This window comes from Piliocolobus tephrosceles, chromosome 16 (genome assembly GCF_002776525.5).
Source record: "Piliocolobus tephrosceles isolate RC106 chromosome 16, ASM277652v3, whole genome shotgun sequence".
Classification (NCBI taxonomy): domain Eukaryota; kingdom Metazoa; phylum Chordata; class Mammalia; order Primates; family Cercopithecidae; genus Piliocolobus; species Piliocolobus tephrosceles.
In genome coordinates, this window is record NC_045449.1 from 7,621,189 (window position 1) to 7,641,913 (window position 20,725).

Below are 20,725 nucleotides of genomic sequence, written 5' to 3' on the forward strand. Positions count from 1 at the left end.
ATAGCTCATTCTGCTCCTGACTTCTCCAGCCCTTCAAAATATAAATGTAAGTTTTGGCATAGATGAGGCCCTGGGACACCATTTCTCCTGGAAGACGCTTTCAGACTATTCTGATGAGAGGACTTTGTAAACATTTCAGATTAATTGATATTTAAGAAAAATTGTGCTCAGTTTAGAAGGACCAAAATTTGATATCTTCTGTTGAGCTTTAATCACTGCCTATAAATGGTTTGTGTTGTTTTTAAAGATGTTGCCAGGTAATTAAACTATTAATACGTCATCAACAACAATTAAGATCTATAGGAACATATGTCATTCCTCGTACAGTTAATGTAAATTAGAAATATGTAGATGGGGCCGGGTGCGGTGGTTCATGCCTGTAATCTCAGCACTTTGGGAGGCCGAGGTGGGTGGATCACGGGAGGTCAGGAATTCGAGACCAGCCTGGCCAACATGGTAAAACCTCATCTCTACTAAAAATACAAAATTAACCGGGTGTCGTGGCACACACCTGTAGTCCCAGCTATTTGGGAGGCTGAGGCAGGACAATCGCTTGAACCCAGGAGGCGGAGGCTGCAGTGAGCCGAGATCACACCACTGCACTCCAGCCTGGGCGAGGCAGAGCAAGACTCCATCTCAAAAAAACAAAACCAAAAAACTGTAGATGGACTTGCCAGGTGCCATGTGGGCCGAGGGCAGTTACGAGTATCAATGGCACACAGGTGCCAAGAAGGACGGGCTGGGTAGGGGAGGCTTCCTGGATGAGCAGCGGGCAAGAGTGGCCTCTGCAGAAGTGCAGACACACAGGAGTCAGGCCTGGAGGGGCGGGCCTCGCTAGTGGTCTGTAGCTGGATATGGTGGGTGGTGTTTGTGTGCAGATGCTCTTCAGTGTGGCAGAGACCCTGAGGAGAGGGCTGGACCATGAGGATGGTGAGATGTGTTGTGTGCTGAGAGGAGCCAGAAGCACAGACTAAGGATTCTGGACTGGACTGAAAATGGCAGACAATTGATTTTTTTTTTTTTTTTTTTTTTTTGAGACGGAGTCTCGCTCTGTCACCCAGGCTAGAGTGCAGTGGTGCGATCTCGGCTCACTGCAAGCTCTGCCTCCCGGGTTCACGCCATTCTCTTGCCTTGGCCTCCCGAGTAGCTGGGACTACAGGCGCCTGCCACCACGTCCGGCTAATTTTTTGTATGTTTAGTAGAGACGGGGTTTCACTGTGTTAGCCGGGATGGTCTTGATCTCCTGACCTGGTGATCCACCTGCCTCAGCCTCCCAAAGTGCTGGGATTACAGGCGTGAGTCACCACGCCTGGCCAGGATTGAGGATTACTCTCTAAACCCAAGATCAGTATCCTGGATTGGACGGCACTGTTATCTGTGGTCCTAGGTGTCTTAAGTCACAACCCATCCTCAAGCGCCCTCCACCCACGGGCCTGTGTCTGCTTTGCATAGTAGGCCAGGGATGGTTTGAAGGATGCCAGGTTTGAAGGATGCCAGGTTGGTCGTGGTCTCCAAGAGGCCCGACAGAGTCGGGATGGCCCCATGTGCTCCATGCGCCCAATCAGAAGAAAGACACCTGTCACGTGCCCCCTGGGCAGGGGGTTGAGAGCACGGGCTCTAAATATGCTTCTTCCATTATTAAGTTGGTACATTTTACATTTCATCTTTTTGGAGATAGGGTCTCACTCTGCTGCCCAAGCCGAGTGCTGTGGTGTGATCTTGGCTCACTGCAGCCTCAACTTACTGGGCTCAAACAATTCTCCTATCTCCCGAGTAGCTGGGACTGCAGGCGTGCACCATCACATCCAGCTAAGTTTTGATTATTTCTAGAGACAGGGTCTCACTGTGTTGCCCAGTCCGGTCTCAAACTCCTGGACTCAAGTAATCCTCCTGCCTTGGCCTCCCAAAGTGCTAGGACTACAGGCATGAGCCACTGCACCAGGCCACATTTTACATTTTATTTTTAATTACACAGATAATTGTTGAATCAAGTTCCCTTTCTGAAAATAATGATTTTTCATATAAAACTAAAGTCCTTTTTGTTCCTCTCTCTCCTCCCAGTCCTGATCTGCTCCTTACTGCACACAAGTAACTACTGTAGTATGTTTGTGTATGTCATTCCAGACCTCTTCTTTAATTTTTTTTTTTTTTTTTTTAGAGACAGGGTCTTGCTCTGTTACCAAGGCTGGAATGGCATGATCAGGGCTCACTGCAGCCTCAACATCCGGGGCTCAAGTGATCCTCCCACCTCAGTCTCCTGAGTAGCCGAGGTTACAGATGCATACCATCATGCCTGGCTGTTTTTTTTTTTGTTTTGTTTTTTTGGTTGAGACAAGTTTCACTATGTTGTTCAGGCTGGTCTTGAACTCCTGGCCTCAAGCAGTCATCCCACCTCAGCTTCCCAAGGTGCTGGGATTATAGGCATGAGCCACCGCCATGTCTGGCCTAGGCCTTTTTAAAGGTATGCCTTTACATATAATCCCATGGATATCCATAGAAAAGGTTTTTGTTTTTTTTTTTTTTTTGGAGACGGAGTTTCGCTCTTGCTGCCCGGGCTGGAGCACAGTGGTGCCATTTCGGCTCACTGCAACCTCCACCTCCTGGGTTCAAGTGATTCTCCCACCTCAGCCTCCTGAGTAGCTGGGATTAACAGGGGCCACCACGCCCGGCTAATTTTTGTATTTTTAGTAGAGGTGTGGTTTCACCATGTTGGCCAGGCTGGTCTCGAACTCCTGACCTCAGGTGATCCACCCAGCTCTGCTTCCCTAAGTGCTGGGATTACAGGCATGAGCCACTGTGCCTGACCGAAAATGTGGTATTTTTTTTAAAACTATATCATGCTATATACTGCAACATGTCTGTTAAATTAACAATATGTTTTTGAGTTCTGTATTACTACATGTAGATTCATTTCATTGCTTTAACTGCTATATACTATTCCATGGTAGAACACTACATTTTATTTTTCCACTGCTCTACTGGTGAACATTTAGGTCATCTCCAGTGTTTTGCAATCACAAACAAGTCACCATGAATGTTCCTGAACCTGTCTCCTGAGCACCCATGGGTGCTTTTCCAGGGCAGGCCTGTTGTGGCCGGATGATGGCTGCGTCTTTGTGAGTTAGCAGTGAGGAAGCTCAGGGCAACTGCTGAGCTATAAGAAATTTCAGGTTTGTCTCAGTCTTTCAGCAGGTTGTAGATAAACACGCACATTTGGAAAACTGTGCCATTTTCCAAATAGAGCCAGGAAAGGAGGAAGACCCAGCCTTTCCACACTCCGGTGTCATGAGTCTGCCAGATGGACCCCTGGTCTCTTACAGGCGGGTTATTTCCTCTTCTCATCCTCCATCCAGGTGAACCCAGCTGACAGCGAGAACTACGTCACCATGGTAGATATGACATTTGTGTTCAGCATGATCTGGTCTGTGTGTGCCTCTGTGGATGAAGAGGGCCGCAAGAAGATTGACAGCTACCTCCGAGAGATCGAGGGTTCCTTTCCCAATAAGGTTGGGCACACACCCAGCTGTCCTATTTGCCCTGTTTTTCCAGAACCCATTGGCATCCCCGATCTCAGGCTCTGCTTTGGTCTCTCTCTCTCTTTCTTCCACCCGGTGGTCTGGGGCCCGTTCTCTGGGCTGGAGAAGGCTCAAGGAAGGCTTTGGTCACCTGACCTACATGCCCTCCTTAGGACACGGTGTATGAGTATTTTGTGGACCCCAAAATGCGGAGTTGGACGTCATTTGAGGACAAGCTTCCTAAGAGTTGGCGCTACCCTCCAAAGTGAGAGCTGGGCCTGGGTGTGAGGAGGGCATGGGGCAGCGGTAGGTGGGGGATGTGGCAAGAGAGATGGGCCTAGAAGCAAAAATGAGCGATAGGAAGGAGAAGGCGGGTCCCAGGGAAGGGCTGCCTCCTGAGGAGAGGAAGCGGGACCTACAGGACTTGGGACGGGGTCTTTGAGGGGAGTGCATGATCCCCAGGTCCCACAGGAGGGCAGGGTGGTGATAAGACAGTGGTGACGTGGAGGGAAAGGAAGTGGGAGTTGGAAAGGAGTGGGCAGGTGGCCCTTGAGAGCCGGTCCCTGCTCTTCCCTAGCGCCCCCTTCTATAAGATCACGGTGCCCACCGTCGACACCGTGCGCTACAACTACCTGGTGAGCACCTTGGTGGCCAACCAGAATCCCGTTCTGCTAGTGGGTCCCGTGGGGACTGGGAAGACCTCCATCGCCCAGAGCGTTCTGCAGTCCCTGCCCTCCAGCCACTGGTCGGTGCTCATTGTCAACATGTCCGCACAGGTGTGTAGGGGACCCAGGGGCCAGGCTGCTGGCTCCCCTGGGATCCAAGTGCCTGCTTGACCCTCCTCTCTAAGCCCATATTTCTCTCAGGAGACCCACACATTCATTCGGTACCTTTTCACCAGACCACATCCAATAACGTGCAGAGCATCATTGAGAGCAGGGTTGAGAAGCGAACCAAGGGTGTCTACGTGCCATTTGGGGGCAAAAGCATGATCACCTTTATGGATGACCTAAATATGCCCGCTAAGGACATGTTTGGGTCCCAGCCACCTCTGGAGCTGATTCGCCTCTGGATTGACTATGGCTTCTGGTATGACCGTTCGAAGCAGACCATCAAGCACATTCGAGTAAGCCTCCCGACAGTCTGTTCTTCAGGCCTCTGCTCCCTTCTGGGATAGGCTCAGTCCCCACTCCCTGGGGCCCCAGGCTATGGTCCTGACATCCTGGATTCCTTCCCACACAGGAGTGTCCTGTCTTCATGACAGCAGTTCTTGGCTCCCCACTCATGAGCCAGGCATCCTCTCTCAGTCTTGCCTCCTTTGTGGGATTCTGAGCATACTGTTTCCTTCCTTCCTTCCTTCCTTCCTTCCTTCCTTCCTTCCCTCCTTCTTCCTTCCTTCCTCTCTCTTTCTCTCTCTCTTTTTCTTTCTTTCTTTCTTTTTCTTTCTTTCTTTTTTTTTTTAGACAGTGTCTTGCTCTGTTGCCAAGGCTGGAGTGACAGGTTAATTTTATGATTTTAGTGGACACAAGGTCTCCATATGTTGCCCAGGCTGGTCTTGAACTCCTGGGCTCAAGAGATCCTCCTACCTTGGCCTCCCAAAGTGTTGGCATTACAGGCCACTGCACCTGGCTGCTTCTCTTTAATCAGCGGCCATTGCGGCCTGGCTTCTGGGGTTGTTTGTGTGTATATCTGGCATTCTGGGCCCAAAACTCGGCTAGTGATATATTCATGTGTGTTTGAGAGAGAACACACACACCACGTGTATAGATACGTACAATTTTAAAAGAAGAAAAAGAGAAAGTCTAGAAGACACAAATTTTTTTTACTTACCTGTGTTTTCTCATTTGGGTATGTGGATTATAAGGGTGAAATACAGACAAATGCATTCCTGGTTCTAAAACAAGTTTCCCATGTCCCTTCCTCCTCTTCCCCCTCCCCCTGCTCTGCTGCTCCATGTTCCTCTCTACTCGCTGTGTCCTGGTTCCTCTTCCCCTTTGTCCCTCCTCGCACTGTTTTCCTCCCACTCCTTTTCACCCGGCCTGTGTCGCTGCCTCTCTTGCCCGCTCCCCTCCTGCTTCCCGCTGTCTAGGAAATGTTCCTGATGGCTGCCATGGGCCCCCCTGGGGGTGGACGGACCGTCATCTCCCCAAGGCTACAGAGTCGCTTCAACATTATCAACATGACCTTCCCCACAGTGAGGACCTCATGGGGGCTGCAGGACAAGGGGAGGGTAGGAGGTGAAATGTCTCTGTCCCAGAGAAGCAGGGGCCAGATCCCAGGGGGCCGAGGCACCCCAAGCAGAGCGCTACACAGGAAGCTGGGACGATCCGTAGGGCCTGTGCTGGCTCCTGAGCTAGGAGAGCTACGGGATGGAAGCGTACCTTCCTGGCTGTGGACAAGGAAGCCTTGTAGTCCTGGTGGGCAGAGAACACGGTGAAGCCCGAGTAGACTAAGGAAGGTAGATCCTACAAAGCCCACAGCAGTGTCAGGATTAGAGCCAGGCCAGTGAGTCACTCATCTCAGTGCAGAATTTAAGGGGGCACCCAAAGACTCTGTGATCAGGAGAAATAACATGTTCACACTTCCTTTTTTTTTTTTTTTTTTTTGAGACAGGGTCTCACTGTGTTGCACCCCAGGCTAGAGTGCAGTGGCATGATCTCAGCTCACTGCAACCTCCACTTCTCAGGTTCAAGTGATTCTCCTGCCTCAGCCTCCAGAGTAGCTGGGACTGCAGGCGCCTGCCACCACGCCCGGCTGATTCTTGTATTTTCAGTAGAGACGGAGTTTCATCATGCTGCCCAGTCTGGTCTCAAACTCCTCGACTCGAGAGATCCGCCCACCTTAGCCTCCCACCACACTTGGCCTCACATTTTTTTTCCCTGTCTGGAACATTTTATTGATCCTGTGGAGTGGGAAGGAGAACTGGAGAAGTATGTGAGGCCAAGGGATCCCAGGGGAACAGGGAAGGTATTGAGGCTTGGCCACTAGTACTGGTGAATCTGTAGTAATGCAATATTTTTTTTTAAAATTAAAATTAATGCCAATAATTTATGATGAGCAAAATACCACCATTTTGAATAAATACAAAATCAGTAGAGTGCAGTGCTGAGCCATATTGGAGCCTAAGAGGAAAGGAGAAATCAGTAATCCACATCTGGTCTTTATTTTAAATGTTAGTGTTTGTTCATCGTGAATATTTTGCATTCATTTGTTTTTAAATACTGTGTCGACCAGGCACGGTGGCTCCCAGCTGTCATCCCAGTACTTTGGGAGGCTGAGGCAGGTGGATCACTTGAGCTCAGGAGTTTGATATCAGCCTAAGCAACATGGGAAACCCTGTTTCTACAAAAAAATATAAAAATTAGTCAGGTGTGGTGGTACACACCTGTAGTCCCAGCTACTTGAGAGGCTGAGGTGGGAGGATTGCTTGAGCCCAGGAGGTCGAGGCTGCAGTGAACCATGATCTCACCATTGGACACCAGCTTTGAAAACAGTCTGAGACTCTGTCTCAAAAAAAAAAAAAAAATGTATATATATAGTGTTAAGGCTGGGCACAGTGGTTCACGCCTGTAATCCCAGCACTTTGGGAGGCCAAAGCCGGTGGATCACCTGAGGTCAGGAGTTCAAGATCAGCCTGACCACCATGGAGAAACCCTGTCTCTACTAAAAATATAAAAAATTAGCCGGGCGTGGTGGCAGGCACCTGTAATCCCAGCTACTTGGGAAGCTTAGGCAGATAATTGCTTGAACCCATGAGGCAGAAGTTGCAGTATATATGTGAATAAATAAATAAAAATATGTATAAATATATAGTATGTACAATACATATAACACTATATATACAGTGTTAAAATAGTATTTATCATTTGTCTTATTTCTGAGTTTAGGATTTTTTTTGACGCCCCCTTAAATTCTGCCATGAGCCAAGCTCTTTGTTGGCTTCCTTCCTGGCTAGAAGGCCAGGAGCCCTGGAGAGTGAGCCAGGGTCTATTTCTAGGAGTCCCAGATCATCCGCATATTTGGCACCATGATCAATCAGAAGCTTCAGGACTTTGAGGAAGAGGTGAAGCCCATTGGGAACGTGGTGACAGAGGCCACCCTGGACATGTACAACACCGTGGTACAGCGCTTCCTGCCCACGCCCACCAAGATCCATTACCTCTTCAACCTTCGAGACATCTCCAAGGTGACTCTCAGCCTGACCTTGCCCCTTCTGCTTGGCCCAGCCTCCGCGGAGGCATTCTCTTCTTAAACTAAGCCTTAACACTCAATAGCATGCGCACCAAAAGTCACCCCCATCCTGAAGTGCCACGTTCCCTGGCTTTACCTTTAAAACTTCTGAGCCAAGTGCGGTGGCTCACACCTGTAATTCCAGCACTTTGGGAGGCCAATGCAGGCAGATCACCTGAGGTTAGGAGTTCAAGACCAGAGCCTGGCCAACATGGCAAAATCCTGTCTCTATTAAAAAAATATATATATAAAAAAAAATTAGCCGGGCGTGGTGGCGTGTGCCTGTAGTCCCAGTTACATGGGAGGCTGAGGCAGGAGAATTGCTTGAGCCTGGGAGGCAGAGGTTGCAGTGAGCTGAGATTGCACCACTGCGGTTCAGCCTTGGAGACAGAGTGAGACTGTCTCAAAAACAAAAACAAAAAACTTCCGGAGGGAATCTTTTTGCTCCCTGGTCCCAACAGTCAGTCCTCTTCCCAGGTGTTCCAGGGCATGCTTAGAGCCAACAAGGACTTCCATGATACCAAGTCCAGCATCACACGGCTCTGGATCCATGAATGTTTCAGGTGACACGCGTGTGCCCTGACCAGACGCAGGCTTCCGCAGCCTTGCTCCCACCCCCGCTTTGCTCCCAGCCTGACACTGCCGTCCCCAGGCCATTCTCCTCTTTATTCCCAGATCTCACGCCAGGTCCCTGCCCACAGAGTCTTCTCTGACCGGCTGGTTGATGCGGCAGACACAGAAGCCTTCATGGGCATCATAAACGACAAGCTCGGCTCCTTCTTTGACCTCACGTTTCATCATCTCTGTCCCAGCAAGCGTCCTCCTATCTTTGGTGAGCTGGGAGCTGTGATGACCTTGGGCTTGACACTCTTAGGACATCGGGGCTAGAAGGAGTCAGGACATGGAGTCTGAAACGTGGAGCCCTGCGGCGGGGAGGCAGACCAGGCATTCGTGACTCTGATCCCCTCTTCCCACGGTCCAGGGGACTTCCTGAAGGAGCCCAAGGTGTATGAAGACCTCACAGATCTGACAGTGCTGAAGACAGTCATGGAGACGGCTCTAAATGAGTATAACCTGTCACCCTCTGTGGTGCCCATGCAGCTGGTGCTCTTCCGAGAGGCCATTGAGCACAGTGAGTGCCTGCCAGTCCCACCCCTTCCCCATCATCTCAGTGATGGGGTATGTCTAAGGAAATAGGGGTCCCTTCCCAGGTCTCCCAAATCAAGTTCCGGAAGCTGCCTTTCTCCCTGGCCCCAGCTGCCCTGGGTGTGGCAGCGTGGGTTTAACAGAGAAGGTGGAGGTTAAAAGTTGAATTGCCTCCTGGGCCTTGGGCACCAACTTCTTCTCATATCTCTTGGTTCCTCTGCTTCAGTTTCAGGGACCCCAGTCCCTAGCCTAGGGCCTGGAGGTCCCCTGAGTTTGCTCAGCCAACTCATTACCCTCACACCCACCCCACCCCCAGTCACACGGATCGTGCGAGTCATTGGACAGCCTCGGGGCAACATGCTCCTCGTGGGCATCGGGGGCAGCGGACGCCAGAGTCTGGCCCGCCTGGCTTCGTCCATCTGCGACTACACCACCTTCCAGATCGAGGTCACCAAACATTATCGGAAGCAGGAGTTCCGAGATGGTACGTCTGGGTTTCTGAAACGGTAGGAATGAAAGATCAGATGCGTACATTCCTGCAGTGATAAGAGAGGAGAGATGGCAGCCAGATGGGCAGACGTGCCCGGCCTGTGTTGAGTGTAGGATGGTGCTGCGTGTATGCTGCGGGGCGGGGAGGGTTCCTAAATCTCAGAAAAGGAATCAAGCCCAGGACGGGGAATCTGCAGTGAGTTTGTCCTCCGTCCCTCCCCCGGCCAGATATCAAGCGTCTGTATCGCCAGGCTGGGGTGGAGCTCAAGACCACGTCCTTCCTTTTTGTGGACACCCAAATAGCTGATGAGTCCTTCCTAGAGGACATCAACAACATCCTCAGCTCAGGCGAGGTGCCCAATCTCTACAAGCCTGATGAATTTGAAGAGGTAGGATTCCTTCCACACCCTCGACCAGGCGCTTCTTCCGCCGGCCTAGCTGACCCCAGAAGGACCACAGCTCCCAGAATGTGCCCCTGGAGCACCCCCACTGCCCACCTCAGCCCTGTAAGGTGGAAGGTCCCCTCCAGGGACCCTGGGAAGAGCTGCTTTAAAACCCATGCTTCAGAGCCAGGCACAGTGGCTCGAGCCTGTAGTCCCAGCTACTCGAGGGTGGGGATGCTGAGGTGGGAGGATGGTTTGAGGCCAGGAGTTCGAGTCCAGCCTGGGAAACACTTTGTTAGCCCCGCCTGACCTGCTGCCCCCGCTGATTCTGCCATGGAGACGCCAGCCCTCTGACCCTGGGTGGCTTCTGTCCAGATCCAGTCGCACATCATAGACCAGGCCCGGGCGGAGCAGGTGCCTGAGACATCGGACAGCCTCTTCACCTACCTCATTGAACGCGTGCGGAACAACCTGCACATCGTGCTTTGCCTCAGCCCCGTGGGGGATCCCTTCAGGTGACGTCTGTGACATTCTTCTCCCAGACCCTTCTGTGTGCTCCCTCACCCTGCTGTGGCCTCCTGTGCCTTCTGGAAATTAGTGTCAGGAATAACAGCAGGCTCCTCTGCCCGCCTCGCCCATCTCCTTTCCGTAGGCTGTGCCCGATTTCAGGAAGTTCCTTTGCTGGGCATGGGAGTCATCTGTCCTCTCTTGGTATAACTAGATTTTTTGTTTATTTTGGTGGGTGGCTCTTTGGTTTTGTTTTGTCATTGTAAATCTAATTGTGGTTAAAAACACACACAGGTCGGGCACAGTGGCTCACCCCTATAATCCCAACACTTTGGGAGGCCGAGGCAGGAGGATCACGAGGTCAGGAGATCGAGACCATCCCAGCTAACATGGTGAAACCCCGTCTCTACTAAAAATACAATTAGCTGGGCGTGGTGGTGGGGGCACCTGTGGTCCCAGCTACTCAGGAGGCTGAGGCAGGAGAATCGCTTGAACCCAGGAAGCAGAGGTTGCAGTAAGCCGAGATCTCGCCACTACACTGCAGCCTGGGGGACGGAACGAAACTCTGTTCAAAACACACACACACACACACCAAAATGTGTCATCTTAACAGTTTGAGTGCAGTGTTCAGCCGTGTGAAGTACACTCACACTGTTGTGTAACAGCTGCAGAGCTTTCTCATGCTCCCGAGGCCACAATCCATACCCAGGAAACCGCTGCTCCCCATTCCCTCCCCAGCCGCTGTCTCTATGAGTCTGACTCCAGATGCCTCACATAGGTGGAACGATGCAGCATTTGTCTTTCTTTCTTTTTTGGTTTGAGACGAAGTCTCACTCTGTTGCCCAGGCTGGAGTGCAGTGCTGTGATCTTGGCTCACTGCAGCCTCCACCTCCCAGGTTCAAGTGATCCTCGTGCCTTAGCCTCCCAGTAGCTAGGATTATAGGTGCTTGCCACCATGTCCGGCTAATTTTTGTATTTTTAGTAGAGACGGGGTTTCACCATGTTGGTTCGGCTAGTCTCAAACTCCTGACCTCAAGTAATCCACCCACCTCCGCCTCCCAAAGTGCTGGGATTATAGGCGTGAGGCACCGCGCCCAGCTAGCCTTTGTCTTTCTGTGACTTGCTTATTTCACTTAGCGTAGTGTCCTCAAGGTTCATCCATGTTGTAGCATGTGTCAGGATTTCCTTCTTTTTTTTAAGGCTGAATAATATTATCTTGTATGTCTATACCACATTTTCTTGATATGACTAGATTTTTAAGGGCATCAGAAACTAGGAAGAGGGCGGAGAACTTGTGCAGGGAAGCAATTTGGATTACCTTAACAAAAAAAAAATGTTTTTGAGACCAAGTCTTGCTCCGTCACCCAGGCTGGAGTACAGTGGTGCCATCTCGGCTCACTGCAGCCTCCATCTCCCAGGCTCAAGTGATCCTCCTGCCTCAGCCTCTCCGGTAGCTGGGACTAAAAGCGCATGTCACCCCGGCTAGCTAATTTTTGTATTTTTTGTAGAGATGCGGTTTTGCCATTTGCCTAGGATGGTTTCGAACTCCTGGGCTCAAGGGATCCATCCGCCTTGGCCTCCCAAAGTGCTGGGATTACAGGCACAAGCCCCAGTGCCTGGCCTACCATTTTGTTTTTAATGTTTGTGAACACAGCTGGGCGCTATGCTGAACTTTTCACGTGTGATACCTCATTGAATGCCCCAACCACCCTAGTCAGCATGTATTACTATTCCCATTTTAGAGACAAGGAAACTGGCATTCAAAGAGCTTAGATACTTGCTGGAGATCCACACCTCGAAAGTGTAGAACCAGGTTTTTGTGACTCCAGAACCTGTTTCTAAATGTTCTGCTGAACTAGCTCTGAAGGAACAGAATTTGGACAAGGAGATAGAGGAGAAAGGGGATGGGGCATTTTAGGTTCCTAGAAAGTGAGTGGATGCGTGTGGGGAAGCCAGTACCTGGAGGCGGTGTCTGTGCATGGAATTTACAGCCTCTCCAAACCCCTTCCCAGGAACTGGATCCGCCAGTACCCAGCCTTGGTGAACTGCACAACCATCAACTGGTTCCCAGAGTGGCCCCAAGAGGCCCTGCTCGAGGTGGCTGAGAAGTATCTCATAGGAGTAGACCTGGGAACTCAGGAGAATGTGAGCCCCTCCTCCCCGCCTCTCATCGCACCCCCGGCCTCTCTCCCACTTCCCTTTCCATCTGCCTTTTCATCCTGTGTCACTGGCCTCAGATCCACAGGAAGGTCGCCCAGATCTTTGTCACTATGCACTGGTCAGTAGCTCAGTATTCCCAGAAGATGCTGTTGGAACTGCGGAGACACAACTACGTCACACCCACCAACTACCTGGAACTCGTGTCTGGATATAAGAAGTATGAAGGAGGGCAGGGGACGTGCAGGGCCAGGGAGCCTGGTGTCTTCTGAGGGCAATGGGTGAAATGAGTTGATGTGCAAGGGCAGAGACGCAAAGGCCGCAGTTCTGCCTAGGAAGTTGGGAAGAGGGAGCCAGGGCTTCCCGTGGGAGGGGTGTCTCCAGAGCCTTCTGGCTATGTTCCCCTCGCCCCTCTCCACACCCTCTTGGCCCTTATTTTCTGGCATGAAGTTTCTCTGTCTTTTTCTGACCATAATATAACTGGAACATTGCCATAATATACCCAGTCCTTTCCTGTCTGCCTTTAATGTCTTCTAGACTTTCTACCTGTATGAGATAGAAAAAACAAAGCGTTTTCCCTACTCTTTCACTCAACACAGTACAGGCCCTCAGCATCCGTGGGGGACTGGTTCCAGGACCTCCCACAGATACCAAAATCCACAGATGCTCCAGTCCCTGACATAGAATGGAGTATTTGCATGTAACTTATGCAGGTTCCTCCCATATACTTTGAATCCTCTCTAGATTACTTACAATACCTAATACAATGTAGATGCTATGTAAATAGTTGTTATACTGTATTGTTTAGGGAATAATGAAAAGAGGGAAAAGTCTGTACATGTTCAGTGCAGATGCAACTTTTTTTTGGGTTTTTTTTTTTTTTTTTTTTAGAAGGAGTCTGCTCTGTTGCCCAGGCTGGAGTGCAGTGGTGCAGTCTTGGCTCACTGCAACCTCTGCTTCCGGGGTTCAAGTGATTCTCCTGCCTCAGCCTCCCTAGTAACTGGGATTACAGGCACATGCCACCATGCCCAGCTAATTTTTTTGTTTGTTTGTTTAGTAGAGACAGGGTTTCACCATGTTGGCCTGGCTGTTCCTGAACTCCTGACCTCAGGTGATCCAGCAGCCTCGGCCTCCCAAAGTGCTGGGATTACAGGCATGAGCCACCGTGCCTGGACTTTTTTCAAATATTTTTGATCCTCTGTTGGCTGCATCCACGGATGTGGATACGGAAGGCTGGCTGTACTTCACTTCGGACACCAGATGTGGTGGGGATTTTCCCCGCCCAAGCAGTTCTCCAGGGGACACCGACTGGGTGTCCTGTAACATAATTCAATTCTGAAACAATCTACCTGGAGTTAGAGTCAGATCACACAGGTGGAGGGCGCAGTCCCACAAGACACCCTCCGCTTCAGATGCTAACCGAAAGCCCGGTGTTTTACCTGTGTTTCTGCCTGGCCGGTTATAATTCGAGGGTTCCCACCAACCCCTCATCAGGTTCAGTTAATTTGCTACAGTGGCTCACAGAACTCAGGAAACACTTCACCTACTATTGCTGACTTACTGCAAAGGATATTTTAAAAGATGCAAATAAGGCTGGGCGTGGGGGCTCACGCCTATAATCCCAGCACTTTGGGAGGCTGTGGTGGGCAGATCACTTGAGGTCAGGAGTTCGAGAACAGCCTGGCCAACATGGTGAAACCCGGTCTCTACAAAAATACAAAAATTAGCCAGGCATGATGGCGGGTGCCTGTAATCCCAGCTACTCAGGAAGCTGAGGCGGGAGAATCATTTGAACCCGGGAGGTGGAGGCTGCAGTGAGCTGAGATTACATCACTGCACTCCAGCCTGGGCAACAGAGTGAGACTCCCTCTCAAAGAAAAGAAAAGAAGCAGTGGCTCATGCCTGTAATCCCAGCACACTGGGAGGCCGAGGTAGGAGGATCACTTGACGTCAGGAGTTTGAGACCAGCCTGTGCAACATAACAAGACACCATCTCTACAAAAAAAGAAAGAGAGAGAGAGGGAAATTGTTGCAATACTGGGCCCACATTCGTTCCCACAGGGAAAAAAACAGGCTGGAGCTGAGGGACAGCTGCCTGCCCTGGGCCAGCCCACCTGCCTGTTCCACAGTGGGAACAGAGGAAGATTCTCATGTAGGGGAGGTGGTGTGATGGAGACTATTTAACAAGCTGATTCCGGTAGTGGTGTGTAGAATAAACCGGAGGAATGAGAGCCTGAAATCAAGAAGAGCCCTCAGGAAGCTGTTGGTGATGACCCAGGCAGGAAATGATAGAATCCCGACCAGGATGGTGGTGGTAGTGTTGGTGGCAACAGAAAGGAAGGCGGACTTGAGACACATGGGGAAGGTGGGTCTTACAGGACACCCTGCTTTCCAGAAGCCCCGCCTCTCCACACCCTGTCCTATTCTCCCCCGCAGGTTGCTGGGAGAAAAACGGCAGGAGCTGCAGGACCAAGCCAATAAGCTGCGGACAGGCTTGTTCAAGATCGATGAAACTAGGCAAAAGGTACAAGTGATGTCGTTAGAGCTGGAAGATGCCAAGAAGAAGGTGGCCGAGTTCCAGAAGCAGTGTGAGGAGTACCTGGTCATCATTGTGCAGCAGAAGCGGGAGGCGGACGAGCAGCAGAAGGTCGAGGGCCACGCCCACACCCCGTGCCTCACTTCCACCAGTGCTGGCTACTGCATCAGGGAACCCATGTTCCCCTTCTTAAATTTTCTTTAGTAACTGGGCGCAGTGGCTCACGCCTGTAATCCCAGCACTTTGGGAGGCCGAGGCTGGGATCCCAGGCTGTGGATCACCTGAGGTCAGGAGTTCGAGACCAACTTGGCCAACATAGTGAAACCCCATCTGTACTAAAAATACAAGGATTAGCTGGGCGTGGTGGAGGGCGCCTGTAATCCCAGCTACTCTGGAGGCTGAGGGAGGAGAATCGCTTAAACCCTGGGGGAGGAGGTTGCAGTGAGCCGAAATTGCACCACTGCGCTGCAGCCTGAGCGAAAGAGCGAGACTCCATCTCAAAAAAAAAAAAAAATTATTTAGCTTTCTCTTTCATCTTTTCCACCAACACCGTCACTCCCACTTTTGCCCAAGGCAAAGACAAAAAACCCTTGTCCTTTTTTCATCCCTAGGCCGTAACAGCCAACAGTGAAAAGATTGCAGTTGAGGAAATCAAGTGTCAGGCACTGGCTGACAATGCCCAGAAAGATCTAGAAGAGGCCCTGCCTGCCCTGGAAGAGGCCATGCGGGTACCAGGAGCGGGTGCAGGGATGGGAGCCAGGAGCGCGAGGCCCCGGGGAAGGGAATGGGCCAGCCTTCTTTGTCCTCAAAGACTCTGGGGAAATGGGAAGAAGAGGTGGCACCTCAGCTAAGTGCTGTCTCCATAAGGTCCTGTCTTACCTGCTGAGTTGCTCCCTCACTTTATCCCTTTTTCCCCCAGGCCCTGGAGTCTCTGAACAAGAAGGATATAGGAGAGATCAAGTCTTATGGACGGCCCCCAGCCCAAGTGGAGATAGTGATGCAGGCAGTTATGATTCTTCGAGGCAACGAGCCCACGTGGGCAGAGGCCAAGAGGCAGCTAGGTAAGCCAGAGACCATGAAATAAATGACTTCTGCTCGCCCAGTGTTTGTTGATTGTCGGCTGAGCAGCAGACACTCAGAAAGACGGGGTTGGATGAGGCACTGCTCTGACCCTCAAGAGCATAGGGCCTAGCAGAAGGGAGAGCATAGAGTCTAGTAGAAGGGAGACCGCATGAATGTCAGTTAAGGTTCTTTGGTTGCCGGTTGGGTGTGGTGGCTCACGCCTGTAATCCCAAACTTTGAGAGGTTAAGGTGGGCAGATCAATTGAGCCCAGGAGTTTGAGACCAGCCTGGGCAACATGACGAAAACCCATCTCTACAAGAAAATACAAAAATTAGCCGGGCATGATGGTGCATGCCTGTAGTCCCAGCTGCTTGGGAGGCTGAGGCAGGAGGATCGTTTAAATGTGCAAGGCAGAAGCTGCAGTGAGCCGTGATTGCGCCATTGTACTCTAGCCCGGGTGACAGAGCCAGACCCTGTCTCCAAAAAAAAAAAAAAAAAAGATTATTTAGTTGTTACTGGTATTTTCTGACTTTTTACAAAGTTACCTGTTTCTTTTCAACTAAAAAAAAAAAAAAAAAAGAAAAAACTACATTTCTGATCACTTTTAGAATTTAATTATTAAATATGAAATTTTGAAAAAGATTATTTGGTTGTAAGTAACAGAAAACAGCTCATCTTAATACTGACATTCAGCTTACAATGGTTTGACTTAAGATTTTTCGTCTTTACAATGGTACCCATACAATCATTCTGTTTTTCACTTTCAGTACAGTATTCAATGCATTACATGAGATACTCAACACTTTGTTATAAAATGGACTTTGTGTTAGATGAGTTTGCCCAACTGTAGGCTTAATGTAAGCACTCCAAGCACGTCTAAGTTAGGCTTGGATAAATTATGATGTTCAGTAGGTTAGATGCATTAAATTCATTTTTGATTTACCATATTTTCAATGTATGATGGGCTTATCGGGAGCATCTGTATATTAAAAAAAATTGTCCTAAAGATAGAAGAATGGGCCGGGCGCAGTGACTCAGGCCTGCAATCCCAGCACTTTGGGAGTCTGAGGCGGGCGGATCCCGAGGTCAGGAGATGGAGCCCATCCTGGCTAACACGGTGAAACCCCGTCTCTACTAAAAATACAAAAAAATTAGCCAGGCGTGGTGGCGGGCCCCTGTAGTCCCAGCCACTCGGAAGGCTGAGGCAGGAGAATGGTGTCAACCAGGGAGGCGGAGCTTGCAGTGAGCCGAAATCATGCCCCTGCACTCCAGCCTAGGCGACAGAGCGAGACTCCATCTCAAAAAAAAAAAAAAAAAAAAAAAAAGATAGAAGAATGTATTGCTGCATCCAAGGGCAGGAATGCCCTCAGACCCCCAGAGGGGAACAAGAATCAGAAAATGGGAACCAGGACTCTGTGTTCCATTCTTGTGGTTTACTCTGCTCTGGGTTCCCGTAGTGGAATACAGCCTGCCAGTCTCGGTTTGGTGATCCCTGCCCTAGAAGAAAGTGCAAAGCAGAGAGAAAAAAAAGTGAAGTGTAGGGTGGCTTGGCTGAGTGTTCAAGGTAAGTGGTAAGAGAGGAGCTGGGAAGATTGTCGAGGACCTTGGGGGCTGAGAGGTGCCTAGAGACAGAGTCAAGTCAGAGGGAGGAACTAGGGGCCAGGTCAGATAGTTTGGCCTTAGGAACTGAGCCCAGGAAAAATGTGGCTAAGCATGACTAGTGGAGGTGAAACTGTTGGACAAGGAGGATGGCATTAGGCCTCTGGCTAAGGCCCCTAATCTTCATCCCACAGGGGAACAGAACTTCATCAAGTCACTGATCAACTTTGATAAAGACAATATCTCAGATAAGGTTCTGAAGAAGATCGGGGCCTACTGCGCCCAGCCTGACTTCCAGCCTGATATCATTGGCCGCGTCTCCCTGGCTGCGAAGTCCCTCTGCATGTGGGTGCGGGCCATGGAGGTAAGGGCATCTGGGCTGGGGTGGGGTGGTAAGGAGGGCAAGCCTGGGAGATGGGTGGATGCACAGACCCAGGTGGAAGGAGGGGATGCCTGGAGGTGAGGGGGTTGGTGGGTTGGTGGGTTGGTGGGCGACCCCCACAGCCTGACTGTCTCCCTGAAGCTGTACGGGCGGCTGTATCGGGTGGTGGAGCCCAAGCGGATCCGGATGAACGCTGCCTTGGCTCAGCTTCGGGAGAAGCAAGCCGCGCTTGCTGAGGCCCAGGAGAAGCTGCGGGAGGTGAGCCGATCGCCTGTCTTATCCACGGAGGTCCCTCTCCCTGAGTTCTGAATTGCTTCATTAAGCATTTGTTTTTTCCCATCTAATTCTACCCCCCTTCCCCATGTCCTATGCCATTCCAGTCCTGTCTCCTTCCCACTCTGTGCCCTGTTTAGACTGGGCTGCCTCTGGCTCAGAAAGCTAAGTCGATTGCAGAGGGTTTTAAAGGCTCAGAGGCACTGTGACCCAGGAGCCCTTCCAAAGATTGGCCTGGGAGCTGGTGATCTCTGACACACCCTTCGGAGTTGAGGCCTGAGATATTAACTGATGAAATCTGTGTGGCAAATTGGTCTTTGCCAGGGGGATGGGTCAAGAGTGTCTGTGTCGCTTCTGTGGACCAAGAACAATGTGAGAGTGTCTGTGCATATGTCGTGTGGGGACAGGCTTTCCCAGAGGCCAAGTGGGTTAGTTACCGTGAGAAGTCTGGGCAACCCAGGTGATCTCCTGCAAGATGCATGCATGAGGCTGGTCGCCTGTAATCCCAGCACTTTGGGAGGCCAAGGTGGGTGGATCACCTGAAGTCACGAGTTCAAGACCAGCCTGGCCAACATGGTAAAACCCCATCTCTACTAAAAATGCAAAAATTAGCTGGTCATGGTGGTGGGCGCCTGCAATCCCAGCTACTTGGGGGGCTGAGGCACGAGAATCACTTGAACCCAGGAGGTGGAGGTTGCAGTGAGCCAAGATCACACCACTGCACTCCAGCCTGGCGACAGAGTGAGACAGTCTCAAAATAAACAAACAAACAAACAAACAAACAAACATGGATGAGTAACTCCTGAACCAGGAAGAATGGGCAAGTGCCATTATCAAAAGAATTCAAAATTCTTCCAGTTTATCATTTGATTTTTTACATGATTGATTTAATAATACTACACTATCCCCAAGGTAATACAGTTACATGGTTTGAAGTGTGAAAGGTACAAAGAAGTATCCAATAAGAAGTCTCCCCCCGCCCACCTTCTGTTCTCTAGCCACCAGCTTTCCTCTCTGAAAGCAGCCAATATTACCGTCATCCAGGCTGGAGTGCAGTGGCGCAATCTCAGCTCACTGCAACCTCCGCCTTCTGGGTTCAGGCGATTCTCCTGCCTCAGCCTCCCGAGTAGCTGGGATTACACATGCGCGCCACCACGCCCGGCTGATTTTTGTATTTTTAGTAGAGACGGGGTTTTGCCATGTTGGCCAGGCGGGTCTCGAACTCCTGACCTCAGGTAATCTGCCGGCCTCAGCCTCTCAAAGTGCTGGGATTACAGGCTTGAGCCGCCGCGCCCGGCCGGAACCTTACTATCTTATTTACCTGTGAGTCAAAGATTGTTCCTTATCAGTTTATAAAGAGTCTCTGCTTTCTTTTTACCACTGCATGATATTCCAATAGGTAGCTACAGGGACACCATCGTTTATTTAACTGTTACCCTTTTGAGACACCCACTGTTTCCAGTCTTTTGATCTTCGCTTGCCCTGTAACTTTGTTGGTGCTATCTTTATATAGAAATTTAAAATATTTATATAATTGAAACTGGCCATATAATTTCAAACTGTTTTACCTAAAATCAACTTTGAAAAAAGTCCAGGTTCGACCTCCACAGATCAGATGAGGAGCCTGAGGCTAGTGACATCAAGGGCTCACTGGCTCGTCACCGACAGAGCTGGGCTAGATCCCGGGTTTCCTGACTTCATGCCACTCTGCCCACGGCTCATCCCTGTTTTTTCCTGCTGTGGGTATCTTTACCATCAAAAGTTAAGCTGCCCGTGAGGTCTCTTCGGTACGGGGAACTCACCCAGGTCAGGTGAACGGGCTTCTCTCTGCACCTGCTCCTCCACGGTTCCATTCCTGCTACCACTGCCACCTTCCAACTTCTCACAAAACTTTACTCTTTTACTCTCTTTTCCTAAGAGCGAAGAATCACAGGTCTGGCAATCCATTTGGAAAAGTTTTTCACCTAGATGAATCATACCCTGGGCTAAATAATTAGGGGTGGTTCCTTACATACATGAAATATGGGACATCTGGGGTGCACTGCCAACAATGTCATTCATTAAACAAGCATTTATAGCACACCCAGTGTTAGGTCTTCTGGTGGAGGGTCCACACCCACACTTGAGAACCCCCAAATGATAAGAGAAAGCAGATAAGGAACAAACGTTTCTCCTTTTTTATGGACAAAGCCTGTGAAATTTACAAGCCAAATGCAGAAGAAGAAGAAGAAGAAGAAGGAGAAGGAGAAGGAGAAGGAAGAAGAAGGAGAAGGAGAAGGAGAAGGAGAAGGAGAAGAAGGAGAAGGAGAAGAAGGAGAAGAAGAAGAGAAGAAGAAGAAGAAGAAGAGAAGAAGAAAAGAAGAAGAAGAAGAAGAAAAGAAGAAGAAGAAAAGAAGAAGAAAAGAAGAAGAAAAGAAGAAGAAAAGAAGAAGAAGAAAGAAGAAG

The 20,725-nt window shown here is 50.2% G+C and overlaps 1 protein-coding gene across 1 annotated transcript in view; it reads left to right on the plus strand.

Annotated features, from left to right (window-relative positions):
• The window catches only part of DNAH2 (dynein axonemal heavy chain 2), a 133,364-nt gene that overhangs the window by 79,904 nt on the left and 32,735 nt on the right, over positions 1-20,725 (plus strand). The window contains exons 43-61 of the mRNA XM_031934294.1: positions 3,354-3,506; positions 3,689-3,780; positions 4,093-4,291; positions 4,417-4,641; positions 5,605-5,709; positions 7,513-7,701; positions 8,223-8,308; positions 8,447-8,577; positions 8,728-8,877; positions 9,208-9,375; positions 9,609-9,769; positions 10,139-10,278; positions 12,283-12,415; positions 12,508-12,647; positions 14,864-15,074; positions 15,575-15,691; positions 15,883-16,024; positions 17,820-17,989; positions 18,149-18,265. Coding sequence (XP_031790154.1) covers positions 3,354-3,506; positions 3,689-3,780; positions 4,093-4,291; positions 4,417-4,641; positions 5,605-5,709; positions 7,513-7,701; positions 8,223-8,308; positions 8,447-8,577; positions 8,728-8,877; positions 9,208-9,375; positions 9,609-9,769; positions 10,139-10,278; positions 12,283-12,415; positions 12,508-12,647; positions 14,864-15,074; positions 15,575-15,691; positions 15,883-16,024; positions 17,820-17,989; positions 18,149-18,265 — 2,829 coding nt within the window. The remainder of the gene's footprint in view (positions 1-3,353; positions 3,507-3,688; positions 3,781-4,092; positions 4,292-4,416; positions 4,642-5,604; positions 5,710-7,512; positions 7,702-8,222; positions 8,309-8,446; positions 8,578-8,727; positions 8,878-9,207; positions 9,376-9,608; positions 9,770-10,138; positions 10,279-12,282; positions 12,416-12,507; positions 12,648-14,863; positions 15,075-15,574; positions 15,692-15,882; positions 16,025-17,819; positions 17,990-18,148; positions 18,266-20,725) is intronic.